At 36.7% G+C, this 14,219-nt stretch overlaps 1 protein-coding gene across 2 annotated transcripts in view; it reads left to right on the top strand.

The window, feature by feature from the left end:
* The window catches only part of LOC113119843 (collagen alpha-1(XXII) chain-like), a 61,508-nt gene that overhangs the window by 6,726 nt on the left and 40,563 nt on the right, over window positions 1-14,219 (top strand). Inside the window, exons 4-9 of one of the 2 annotated variants that reach the window (XM_026289527.1) lie at window positions 6,185-6,265; window positions 11,905-12,016; window positions 12,144-12,267; window positions 12,423-12,698; window positions 13,286-13,366; window positions 13,660-13,776. In XM_026289527.1, coding sequence (XP_026145312.1) covers window positions 6,185-6,265; window positions 11,905-12,016; window positions 12,144-12,267; window positions 12,423-12,698; window positions 13,286-13,366; window positions 13,660-13,776 — 791 coding nt within the window. The remainder of the gene's footprint in view (window positions 1-6,184; window positions 6,266-11,904; window positions 12,017-12,143; window positions 12,268-12,422; window positions 12,699-13,285; window positions 13,367-13,659; window positions 13,777-14,219) is intronic. The other variant, XM_026289528.1, reaches the window with a different exon arrangement.

Genomic DNA, 14,219 nt, shown 5'->3' with positions numbered 1-14,219 from the left:
AACCACTTTGACTTAGCAGGGAGCTGGAGAGATAAAAAGAGAAAGAGAGAAACTGATTCATTGTAATCCCAAACCTTGACCTTGCCCTGATTGCAACCAAAAGTCCTCTTCTGAATAGCTCTAACCACATACATGACTTGATGATCTCACTCTCAGCTGTAGACTTTGTTGTCCCATTAGGGATTATCCTTCAAGCATTTAGAAAGACTAATACTGCATATCCGGTCCAGTTCTGTGATAACCAAGATCATCTGGAACTAGCGTTGGCGTCTAAGAACACTGGTGGTTAGAAAACATGGCATCTCCAAAGTCCAAGTTATTTTTGCCATGGAAATTACAGTCCTACTGTTTTAAGTGGAACCAGGCTCCACAGTACGTTTTTACTTTTTAATCTTTGGCCTTAATTTGTTTTATGTGAAAATATCATTAGTATTAAATAGCATTAAAGTCCTTACAGTTCTTTCACTGGGCCATACATATATATATATATATATATATATATATATATATATATATATATATATATATATATATATATATATATATATATATATTTCTTTTTTTTTATCAAACTTGAAATGAATGAAAAGTGTGTGTTTGACTGGGTAGTTTCATCACTTAGTGTATCTGGGCTTTGGTTCAGGTCGGTGATCCACCCATGGCCACCACATGCCAGATCTGTAATCAGTGGTGGGACGCTGCTAAACAGAACAGCAGTGCACCGTAATAGTGTTGGGTGTGCTAATTTCCTCATGTTTGCTTTAACATCTGTTACTTTACGTTTTAAAATCTGGTTTTGATTAGCTTAATGGGCATTTCAAACAGGAGAGAAAACATTTGATAAAGCCCTTCCCCTTTTGTGACTCTGAGGATAGCCTAGATGATTCAGATATGGTATCCATGAAGATTAATATTTTGTGTTGGACACAATGATGAAATATGATTGATTCTGTATGCCTATTGCATCCAAGAAAACTTGGATGTGAAGTGTTTCAGTTGCTGATATTGGCATTCTGGATGGTTTTAAATGTGTTGATATGTGGTTGCTAGGGTGTTTTGGTTTCTTACTGGTTATGTGAGTACTTTAAGTTAGCACAAATATACAGCTGGTTATAGCTTTACAAAGTCCTCTATGTGACCCTGGACCACAAAACCAGTCTTAAGTCGCTGGGGTATATTGATATTTACCGTAAATATTTCAAAACCTATTTTTTTTATTAATAATATGCATTGCTTAAAACTTAATTTTTACAACTTTAAAGGTGATTTTCCCAGTAATTAGATTTTTTTGCACCCTCAAATTTCAAGATTTTCAAATAGTTGTATAGTTTCAAATACTGCCCTATCCGAAAAATCATGCATTAAGCTTATTATTCAGCTTTCAGATGATGTATAAATCGGAATTTTGAGAATTATGACTGGTTTTGTGGTTCAGGGTCTCATATGACACAGCACTTTCTAAAATGCTGCATCATTCTCCAGCCTGAAGGTGATTAATTGCTGATCAGTCGTTACCAATTGGGCCCTTTTAAGCATGAATACTCATTACATTGTTAACTAACAACATCTGGAAACACTTTACAGGTGCATAATGATTTATATTCAGTTAAAGTCATTTTACAAACTGATTATCCTTAGCATCTCTATGATTTTAATGTGATCCAATCACGATTTGATGTACTTTAAGAAATAAGCAAGGGACAAACAAGAAAATAAATGCAAAAGTCTTTGGAAAAACAATGTGGAAATGCAGCAATCTAAAGGCTATGTTCTGCTCAGTCCCTCATTTTAGATTCATGGCCAGTCTCTAAATTACAGCCTTTATGCCACAGCTTAAAGGAAGTTGCCCTCGATCGAGCTCAGTTAGAAATCACTCATTTAAACAATGACACACTCCTGGCTTTAGATTGCTTTGTCATTTCAGCAGGCGAAGGAAATGGGTGTCTCAAAAACAACTTGTTAAGTATGACCACAATTTGTTAGTTGCTTGTCATTTAGAAGCATGCTAACTGTGGGGTCAGTCCCCCAAAAGAAACTGAGGTTAAATTCACAGTTCAGTTATAAATCATTTGAGTCAGATCACTTCAGTGAATCCACTGATACAGCCATTCTAAATGATTCATTCAGAAGAGAGTTCCACTCACAGTCTGAATGTAGGCTAAACCGTTAACTTTGCTTTAACAGCCATCTCTTTAGCCCCTTTCACTCTGCCATTCCGGCAAATACACGGGTAAAGTGTTTGTGTGTTGTGCCCAATTTCGACCCCCTGCCAAATTATTACCCCCCTAGTATTGGTAGGTTTAGGAGTAGGTGTGGGGGAGGGGTTAGGATTAGGCAACCAGGTAGCGACTTGAACAAGGGGGGTAGTAATTCAGCAGTGGGTCGAAAGTGGGCACAACACTGGCAATTGTTCCCGGGTCGCTAGATTTTGCACTGCTTTCACACACAACCCGTAAAGATCCCGTAACATCAGGGCGTGACGTGTCATATACGAGTCGAAAACGTTAGGTACGTTATACTTTCACTGAAGCAAGCGAACGATCTCTGCGTCAGCGCGGAAATTGAGGAACTAACTGATCTCTGCTTCATTACAGTTTGCACATATCTTTTCGTTGCGAACGTTGATCTTCCTTCAAAACAGCCGGTAAAAAAGTCGCGCGATAATGTGCGTCATCACTTCGACACGACATTAAATCTGGCTTTTGGTTCACACAGCTCTCATCCCGGGTTGAACCCGGCAATGTTACTAGGTCCCCAACCCGGGTTCAATGCCGGAATCAATCCCAGGACGTGGTTGCTTTCACACAGAAGGCGACCTGCCAATGTTCCGGCAATATGCCGGGTCCGACGTGCAGTGTGAAAGGGGCTTAATAGTCTACCAACTAGTTTAGTTTTCTGGCATGACAAATAACTAGTCATAGTTAGTTAGCAACCTGTTGAGGGAACAACATTACCTGTTTGAAGTAATACAGAAATGCAAACCTTGAATTTCTCAGCATTTAGAATGATTTCTGAAGGATCATGTGACAATGAAGACTCAAAGACTATAAATTCGTACCTGCTCAAACTTACTAGCCTGGGAATGAAACGGAAGTCTTTATTAAAATTGTGTACCATATTTCAAGGTACAAAAAAAATAATAAATACAGTTGATTTATTGTATTTTTGATTCAATTAACACAACCTTGAGTATAAGAGACTGCTTTCCAAACTTTTGGTATTGTAAATCTGCCAATAATACGTGGATATTCGCTTCACTGGTAACATTACTTGGCTCACATAATGTATACAGCACAAATATAGACAGCCAGGTGCTCTTTTCTCCAACCTTTATTTATCCCTGGGTGGGCGGCTGTGATCTTTATTTTTTAGCGGTCAGGGTGATGTTTGGATCTGGCTGGGACTCTCTCAGGGGTGTGGGGGTTTGGGAGAGTCACGACGAGGACACTGTATCGGACAGAGATGTAATTGTGTCAAATGACCCAGCCTTTGTAAAGTGGAATTCGTAGCGAAGTTGAGGCCTCTTAAACGCTACAAAGCGCTTTTTATAAGAGCGATTAAAGAAAATTACAGGGTCTGATCGTACATGATTGTCAGGGACGCGATCAGCCGCTGTGGTTTGGGCGTGTGCCTGCTTCATGCCAAGAGTGTGTGCATGTGTGAGAGAGTAAGAGAAGAATTAAAAAAAAAAAAACAACAACAACATTAAAATCATTTAATCAATATAACATTTTGGTTTTATAGTATGATTTTTGTATATTATCCCTTTTCTGAATAAAATGGGAAACTTGGAGTAGGCCTAATTGCTGTAATGTCATTTACACATCATTTACTTTAAATGTTCTAATCTGAGACTATTTCCCACTCACTTGCTCTATTTTAAGGTTGGGCTGAGTTAATATAGGTGAAGCCAGTGTTAGTTAAGGACTTAAAAAAAAAGCCTAAACCAAAGTCTGACCGCTTGGTGTCATTGTGCCTGTCCAGAATAGTTCAGTCAAAATTAAAAATTATTTTATTGTTACTTGCCGTTATGTCCTTTAAAACAAGTATGTTGCACACAACATTTGCCAATCAGATCACCATTTTCTGTGGGCCTACTCTTATTTTACCAATAAAAGTGACAAAGACTAAACAAAAGCAAGCACTCATGTAGTATCTAGGCTAATATTAGCATCCTTCCTTAGCACTAGCAAGTTCTTCTCTACAAATAGCGCATTCTCATCACAGATGCCGTAGTAAAGCAAGTCTGCTGGTGTTGCGTTTCCTCCTATCATCACTGCTGTCACTAGCTATGCGTCGCTATTTGAAATCTGCTTGTTTGAACGTCTTTAATTATCACACTGTGACGTGACACTGTGACGTTAGCATAGCAACACTCCACCAAACTCTAAGCTCAATGTCTGTGTGCCAGCATCCTAGAGTCACAAGTTATGCCACCACGTCTACACTGGAGTGCTTAGAATTGACCCTCTAACAGTCTTCAAGCACAGAGAGGAAGATGGATAATATTACAGTGACGGTCACTCTCAACTGTTCATTTCCTTCAGCTGCCAGTAAAATCATACCTCTTCAAAAACATTCCTGCTTACTGCTCAGAAATGTAAATTATGAAGATATGATAAATACTGACTCAAATGAGACTGACATTTTTTTTTTAAATATTGAAACCATGATATGTAGATATAATATGATAAATTAAGTGTGTGTAGGCCTATATATTATTAATATGTATACATATAGATGCAGTGTATGTATATGTCCACTGTTCCCTTAGCATATGCTGGTTAGGTATGTTTTGACGCTGGGATGCTGGCTTATGTTGCCATGTCATGCGGACCAGCATAAACCAGCAGCCCTGCATTAAAAAATACCTAACCAGCATATGGTGTTTGGTTTTTTTTTTCAGTTGCAAAAATTATTATAAATGTTATTTTGTGCAAAAATATAAATAAAAATAAAATAAAAACTCAGGTTTGGAAGAGTGGATAGAAATAGAAAGTAAAATCAATTGGATTTGTAAAAAATATGAAGTGCTTTTGACCTTTATGACTTTTGATGACATACTTTGGTATCTTGGCAAATTTAAACATAGTTTGAGACCTTATTAAGCTTCTGAAACTCAACGCATTTCTTTTAAATACTGCAGTCTAACAACAAGATATTGAAGCTAATTTATGTAGTTTTGTGCCTTTTTGTTATTTTGGAGCCCCCTACAGTTAAGTGACTGGATTTTCCTGTCGTAAAAACCTAAATCTGACAACATGTACTTGTTGCTGAGGGAACCAATCCGTCCTTTCTGCGAATTTCCTACCTGCTCACCAAACTTGCATACTACCAAAACACAGGTATTCTAAAATGCCATCCACTTAAGTAGAATTCAGTGTACCATCAAAATTATTTTACGCTGATATTTGAAGGTAAGACACTTACATGCAGTTGTTTCAAGAAAACGCATTAGCTATTATTTTTCCAATGTGAAAAATCAATGCCTTAAAAAAAGTCTATTTTTTTCACATTGCTATCTGAATACATTTTCATTCTCGAGCCTTCGCTATCACTGCCCCCACCCTCTGGAACTCACTCCCTACATCCATCAGAAACTCGGACTCACTGCCAAACTTCAAATCAGTACTCAAAACCCACCTGTTCAAACTAGCTTTTCCCTAAACCCTTGTTGTTTTGTTTTTGTTTTGTTTTGTTTGTTTCCCCATGTGAAGCGTCTTTGAGTGTCCAAAAAAGCGCTATACAAGTTTGATGTATTATTATTATTATTATTATTCTAATTATGTTTAAAGTCTTAACATAAAATGTTTAATTCCATATTTATGAGTGAAAAGGATCGTCACTGCCAAAATACCACAGCAGATTGCCTGAGCACCTGGAGCCAGTACAATAAAATGCCAAAAAAAAAAAACATTTGCATTTCACAATATGAATTAATGTTGAGGTCTGTTTCCACGAAAGCAGATGTTTAGAAATTACAGGAGACCCGACCCCATACTGTTAATAAAGGACAGATTACAATAACATGTAGCATTTTAACTTAAATAGAACTATGATATAACTTTTCTAACTGTAGAAATAAATTACTATCCATAATCTAAACACCTGTGGAGTGCTGTGCTGTTCATAAGGTCATAAAAACTGAGGTGTGTGTCCAACCATAATGTGTGTCTCTCCACAGATGTCCTTTGTCCAAACATGAAAGTCCAGGCGGGCCGTTTCCGGCCGAACAGCACCAGTGATGGACTGACGGAGGTCCCAGGTAATGTTTTCTCTTCTCTATTCTTCCCATAATGCTTAAGTGTCATGAAAGCCCCTTCAGCATCATATCAATGCCATTGTCATGAATGGTTATGAGACAGCAATCTCTCACATCAAAATACTATGTAGTTTCAATTATAATTTGAGCTTACTTTGGTCACTAAATCCATTTGTTATAAATTGGCTTTTAACATGGAACATAACGGATGATACAGTGATATTGTCTACAACTCAAGTATACCACTATATCAGTGTTTCTGCTTCATCTTCAGATGTGAGAAAACCAAAACATTTCTTCTTCTCAAGGTTACACAGTTACATGAAAATCATCCCTAGTGTACTTTATTTCAATTAGAGGTCAAAAATAAAGAAAGGAGTGCACTGTTTAATGATTCAAACACATGGACTTCCAATCCTGCACTTCAGGGATTTTTGGAGTCTTTTTGTATGTGTGTGTGTGTGGATGTAAGTATTAATACTACAAACTACAAGCTTAGTTTCTATGTGTAAAGTATTTTTGGATCAAAAATAAAGCTTTGTTTTCCCAAAGGTTGCACTTTAAAACATAAAACGTTGCAGCGAGACACCAGGTTTTCGAAATAAGAGATCTTTTGCCCTCCTCTGTTCTAAGAAATGTGGAGTTCTTTACTGATTGTACAGATCTGGAGGATGTTGTGTTTGGGTCTTCAGGGGGTTCTGAGTTCCTCTGCGAGACACCCACTCAAATTCATCAACCTAAGTAAAAAAACAGACTGAAACAGGGAGAGAGTGAGAGCTCATACCTGTGTAAGTAAATTACTTTACAATCTGGAGCTATAGGGGTGTGCACTATAGAAGGTTTTATTTTGAAGTACTACAGTGTACAAAATGGTCAAGAGAACCATTACTTGTAAATCTGATGAGGTTTGGTCATGTTTTAATTGCTCAATACACAGAAAAAAAAGGGTGGACAAAATTTTACCTTTTGGGGTACAACAACAGCTTTTCAATGAAGCAGTACCCTTACAAGGACTTTTTAAACCCCTTTTAGGTACATATTAGTATATTAGACAAGTAAAGCATACCCTTAAGGTACTAATGTACCTACTACTATGGGTAAAAAAGGTACAAGCTAAAAGGTACGATTGTCTGTGTGAATCAATCTTGAAAAATCCTCAGAACAGTTGCAACCCTGAAAAATGGATATATGACTCATGATTTATGCTTTGCAAAAGATAAATCTCTATCTTATATATATATATATGTGTGTGTGTGTGTGTGTGTGTGTGTGTAGCTATGCATTGCTTCAAAACAATGTAAAACTTCTGGAAGTTTCTGAAATGTGGTCCGTTTGACTGCTTTCTTTTGTATTCAGATGAAGTTTAAAGTGTGATCTCTCCTTGTCTTAATATTATTTGTGGATCATTGCACTTTCTACTTCGCATCTGTCATCTCCAGGTTTGTAGGCTTGGGGTTTACGTACTTAGATCTGTTTGGTTGCGGTTCTTTTGGATTGCACTGACTAGACTACATTTCTCCTCTTTTGGTGACTGTAAGTGTTAATTAAGGCATCTTGCTCCTGTAATCTGAGATATTCAAGAGAACAACACAATCTAAATCTTCAGGGAAATTCCAGGTTCACATAAGATGCAACAGTTGCTGAAGTTGCCAACATCTGTGTGCTGTTTCTGAAGTTTGGAACATCACTCTTAACCATAATGCAAGGCCAAAATGGACATAAAAGATTGCTGACTCAAGATTGCTTCTGTAAAGTAACTTAACAATAACAAAAACCATTTGTAATGAAATTTGACATCATTGTGTCCTTATAAGAAATGAAGTGTAAGTGTATTAAAGTGATAGTTTAAGAAAAAAAAAATCGGTCATTAATTACTCACCCTCATGTTGTTCCAAACCTGTGAGACCTTCGTTCATCTTCGGAAAACAAATGAAGATATTTTTGATGAAATCCGAGAGCTTCCTAACCCTATTGTATCTGAACAGGAAAATCTTGAAATCTAAAACAAATTCTTGCCACGCTCACATAAGCAAAGTTCATGTTAGATTTTGTTGCTATTTTGAAATGTCTCATAAATGTTGTTTCTTAAGCAGAAATAGCATTAAACAAGCTTATAACTCAGGACCAGTCAATGCGCATGTGCAGTCTTAAGCGTGGAATACTGAAAAATACCTCCCTACAATGTAGTATGAGAAAAACAGTTACGCCAATATGTCTGAATTCATCGTATTCATAAAAAAAAAACAGTAGATGAAGAGACAACCTACCACACAACCTACTACTTGTGCCAAGATTTTGAAGTCTCCATTCGAAAAACACTACTATTTTAAACACTTTAATCTTTACTAAGCGACCCAACAGATAATGGTAGGTCATGTGACAGGAACAACAAGGCAGATGTACTGTAGTATGTGCAAGTTTCAGAAGTACTACCCATATTAATACTATATAAAACATACTTTTTAAAGGTTAAAATCCAGGTACAAATTTCAAATTTTGTAGCCCACAAACGGAGAGTGCGACTTTGGACGCACCATTTTTCTTTGGATATAATGCTGTGTTTTGCACGTCCTTCCTTTCATAGTAATATGAGTGCACTGGTTTTGATATATAAAAATCTTTTGGTCGAATTCATATTCGTGTTTGGCATTGACAGTGCTGTTTGAGGTACAGGTTTTGCGCATGCGCAAGGTGAGGCAGCATATTTTGAGCGGGAGATTTTCAAAAGATCGGCCCATTTCAAAACCTGACATATAAGATGCGTTGTTTTTCAGCATGCTGCAGGGAGAACACAAAGAGATCCGTTTAGCACGTGTCTGTCTGTCTGTCTGACTGGATCAAAGACAGGCGCTTGAACCATAGTCTCTGGATGTCACGCTGACGCACTGTGACCCTGTGTAAAGCGCAGCCGTAGAGTTTTCATGAGGCGACATTGGGCTGGTTTCCAGATTGTTGTGTTGTGTGCAGTAGAGTGCCCATGTGTTCGGATCACAGACACGACTCGGAACGCACTCATCTGTGCCGTGCCGCAGAACCCACCCAGCCTTCTTCGCTCTCTCACTGTTTAAAATAAGACTCACTCGTGATTATACGCTTTCACTCGCCAGGCCCAAATTACAGGTTCCTCCAGGCTTAGAAACGCTGCCGGCAGAGAGTCATGCCGGGCGCATGGAGACGCTGAGACAAACAGAGAGTCGTGGAAGTGAGCTGATGAGAAGCAAACAGCTGGAGGAAGAGTAGAACATGGTGTGAAATCAAACAGCTCGAATGAATACATCAAACTGATCAAACTAACCATACACGTGCACTGAGAACACCTGGATAAATGAGTCTTATTTTAAGGGTTGATAAACTTTCAGATGTTCAGAAACTATAAATTCAAGTTTAATGAGGTCACTTGAGTAAGTTAATAGCATGTTAAAGTAAAATAAATAAATAAGAAATCCAAACCTTCATGACGTTTTTGAATACTTCAAAAAATAAAATCTAAAAGTATATTATTAATATTAATAAAAGTATAAATAAAGTATATTTACTTCTAATTTGGCTAAAAAAAATTCTTAAAAAAAGAACAGTATTTATTCTAAACAAAATAAAATAAAAATATACACAATAATAATAAGTAACAAAAGTGTGGGCATATTTTTTTTTCTTTTTTTAATAGAAATTAATGTATAGGAGGTGTTAATTTGCTAATTTAAAAAAAGTTTATTAATATTTATCAATTTAAAAAAAGTAATATTAAAGACTTCAAAGATTTTTATTTTGAGTGAATGCTGTTCTTTTAACTTTTAATTCATCAAATAATCTTGAAAAAAGTACCACAGGTTCAAATAATAATAATAATAATTTTTAAAAAAAATCAGCATATTAAAATGATATCTTTAGGATCATGTGACACTGAAGACTGTACCTAGTAATGGCTCATGAAAATACAGCTTTGCCACCAGAGGAGTAAATTGTGTGTGTGTGTGTGTGTGTGTGTGTGTGTGTGTGTGTGTGTGTGTGTGTGTGTGTGTGTGTGTGTGTGTATATATATATATATATATATATATATATATATATATATATATATATATAATATATTCAGATAGAAAACTGTTATTTTAAATTGGAATACTACTATATTACTGTTTTTACTGTATTTTCAGCTGCATCATGTGAATGATAAAGCAATTTTAGAACAACGCAAATAATTTCTTAATTTCTTTATAAACCATATGAGCTACCTTTATAATTATATACACAATCTTCTGTGTTTTAGAATATGAGGGCGACTAAAAAATGGTAGAAATTAAATTTTTTGCAAGTTTTCCTTTAAGGGGCACCTTACACCAGACTTGTTGTACATATTTCAATAAATTGAATTAAAAACAGGCACAGATGGAACGTGAGAATGTGTGAAGCTGGTCAGCCAGAAAACCATCAGGGATTCGTTGTGCTTTGGGAGCGCAAAGATGAAAAAACAAAAACAAAGATCTTTTATTGTTTTATGCTGGTTTGTTTTTCCAACTTCACTCTTTCTACGTTTGTTGCCACCTGTTACTCTACTACAGTGTCTGGCCTAGACTGGCACATTCTCACATTTCCACCGAGTTAAATAACTCCAAACATCCTTCAGTTCAAATAATCCTTCTCTCTAGACTGTTTAGAACAACCTCAGTTTGCTGACATGAACACACCTGCGCTAGAAAAACAACACGAGAGTTCATTAAGTGAAAGTGAGATCTCGCAGAGCTCTTTTGAGACCAGCATTTGTGTGTTTCCAAATCGCCCTTGAATTGCCTCCTCAGACAACGCCCAGGCCCCCACTGGCATCGTCATGGCGACAGACTATGTATTGGTTATAGGAGCGCCCTGGTTCGGCCGCTATAAAAGGGCGGAAGGCCAGATCTGCTAACCTCAGTAGTTACACACACACTCACACATGCTGGAAAACTGGTGACATAATTGCAGATGAAAGCTTGTTTTTTTTAAACATCTGGTGCAGCAAGTGCAGTTTAATGAGTGTTGGTTGCGGATCTGAAGCATTAATTAGTGGGCTGATATCCACACACACACACACACACCATAGCTCTACTATTTTTAAACAAACAATGATGTCATGCTTGATCCCAGAGGCTTGGACTTGGACTGTGTGTGTGTGTGGGTGTGTGTGTGTGTGTGGATGTTAAAAAAGACGTGACATTTTGCTTGCAGAAACTTAACGTTATCTATCGGAAATATAAATTATAATAATGAAATTACAGGTCCCCTACATTGTAATATTTTATAAAATTATTATATAAATAATTTATGATTGATTTATTCATTTCACACATTATTTTTTGTTAAATTGTATTTTAATTTGATTTGTGCATCGGTGGACTTTTTTCTAATTACTTCCAAATTTGAAGTGGGTTAAATGAAGTTTTTTTTTTTTATATATATATATATAAAAGTAAATCCTTTGGGTGAGGAACAATTTAGGAAAGTTCACTTACTGCATGTTGTCTTTTCGTCCTGTCTCATGGACTCCACCTAGTGATCGTTGATGGAAAGACATTTGAACAGTAATCTACAGGGACATATTTTATTCAGGAAACCGTACAGTTCACTTAATAATAGCTTGCTTTGTTACAACTGTATTTATTTTTCTCCAGGTTTTGATTTGATGGAGTACTTCAATGTAAGAGATTTTCTTGGAGAAAAATTTGAGCCTGGTCAGATTCCCTATGTCCGGCTTGGCACCCTGCCCATCGTCCAGCAAACCGAGTAAGAGAATCATTTCCTTCAATGATACATGCAAAAATCACACCATGTACTTTTACCTTAATTTACATTGTTTTTCTTAGCTTTCTTTCTTTAATTATGAATGATTTGTTTGATTCTTGTGTTGTAGAGATGTGTTACCTCAGGGACTGCCTGATGAATATGCCTTTGTGACCACATTTAAGTTCAGGAAGACCTCTCGTAAAGAAGACTGGTACCTGTGGCAGGTCTATGACAAATACGGCATCCCGCAGGTGTGTATTAATGTGTCCTGAATGGGGATGTGCAGAGAACTGAATCTGAAGATCCTCTTCAAAAGTCAAATCTATTGGATTTAGAATTCATTTATAACATAAAACATCATGAGGGTGATGCGAGTTGATCAGTCTGTAATGAGAATGTCCTCCAGGTCTCCATCCGTCTGGACGGGGAGAACAAGGCGGTGGAGTACAACGCTGTGGGCCTGACGAAGGATGCGGTCCGGGCCGTGTTTAAGAACCCGGAGGTGGAGAATCTGTTTGACCGTAACTGGCATAAGATCGGCATGAGGGTGGACTCCAAGTCTGTGTCCCTGTTCCTGGACTGCAAGCACATTGAGACGCTGCCCATAGAGGAACGAGAAGACATCGACATCCAGGGAAAGACCGTCATCGGCAAGAGACTCTATGACAGCGTTCCCATTGATGTAAGCAAATAGTTATAGTTTATTAATATGCATTTTATACAAGATTAAGTCTCCCTTACTCAAAAATAGCTGTAATTGTACCATGATGGTATCAAATTATAACACCATGCTACACTAAGGTACTGACAGATGTTCATTTTTATATACATTTATACAAAAATAAGCGATTTATGATTTGATGTTACAGTAGCATCAGTATGATTTTTTTGTTTATATTTTACAGCAAGGATGCATTAAATTGATCACAAATGACAGTAAAGTCTTTTATAATATTTTTAATAAGTATTTCAAGTAAATGCTGTTTTTTAAACATTCTAATTATAAAAAAATAAAAAATATATAAATTCTGATTTTTTTTCAGCGCGGTTTCCACAAAAATATGAACTGGGTTCAGTATTAATAATAGGAACTTGTAGGATGGGCAATATTAATGGAATCAGATTTAAATTGGAATATTTTTTTTTTAAATATGCTTTGTTAAAACATTAGAGATAATGATTAACCAAGTATTTAATGTTGATGCGTGTGTGAATTTTGAAGTTACCCGAAATCAGCTAATTCAACCAGTTCCTGTGTTTCCTCTATAGTTTGACCTCCAGAGGATGGTGATATACTGTGATGGCAAACAGTCTGAGCAAGAGACGTGCTGCGATATTCCCGGTGGCCCAGTAAGTGCATCTGACTCGTATACAAACCTTTATTCTCACCTTCTTTATGTCACCACATGGATAGTAAGGCAACAACATATGATTTAGAACAGGACGAGTTCTCCAAAGGGCTGAAAGACCTTTGTTTTGAGTCTTTGCTATAGATGGTGATTATTCGTTGTCCAGAGTCCAGAATCTAGTCATTCTCATAACACTGAACATCCGAAGCTGCTTCCTCTTCCTTTCCTCTCTCTTTCTTTCATAACACATTCTGTCTCTTTCGGTTTCTGCGTTCACTTTCTCCTCTCACTCAGTGCGAACAATCTCTGGTGACTGAACGCCCCCCACTCCCACTGCCCACCCCAAAACCAACGAGCGCTGAGCAGAAGAAACCAGCTGGGGTCAACTGCTCCTGTCCTGCAGGGGAAAGGGTAAGACATTCCAGGTCAAAGGTCACACTCTTGAAGCTGGTGAACCACTATGTTTAACATGAATAAAATTTCATATCAGCCTTATGATGCAGGAACAAGGGTTATTTACATTGTATGAGCTAAAAAAAAAAATTTTTTTATTTTTTTTACTTTTTTTTTCTGAAGTCATGTGACATTTGGTCATGTTAATATTAAATACCATGTTATTGATTACCACAGAAAATAATTTCAGCTCATCCCTCACTTTGTAATACAAAAATGTACAGTAATGAAAGTCATTGCATTGTTACAGCCACAAAACTTCAACAAATAAAATGTTAGCATTAGACTAGTGTGATACAGTTTTATAAAGAATGATTAATAAAAAAAGTTTAATTATTATGGGAATTTTTTCAAAATTTTCTAAATAAAAAAATAAGGAATTACTAACTAATAAAATTAGA

Source organism: Carassius auratus, chromosome 19, assembly GCF_003368295.1.
Source record: "Carassius auratus strain Wakin chromosome 19, ASM336829v1, whole genome shotgun sequence".
In the NCBI taxonomy this organism is placed as follows: domain Eukaryota; kingdom Metazoa; phylum Chordata; class Actinopteri; order Cypriniformes; family Cyprinidae; genus Carassius; species Carassius auratus.
The sequence above is the reverse complement of the archived record's forward strand: the minus strand, read 5'-3'. Positions and strand labels throughout refer to the sequence as shown.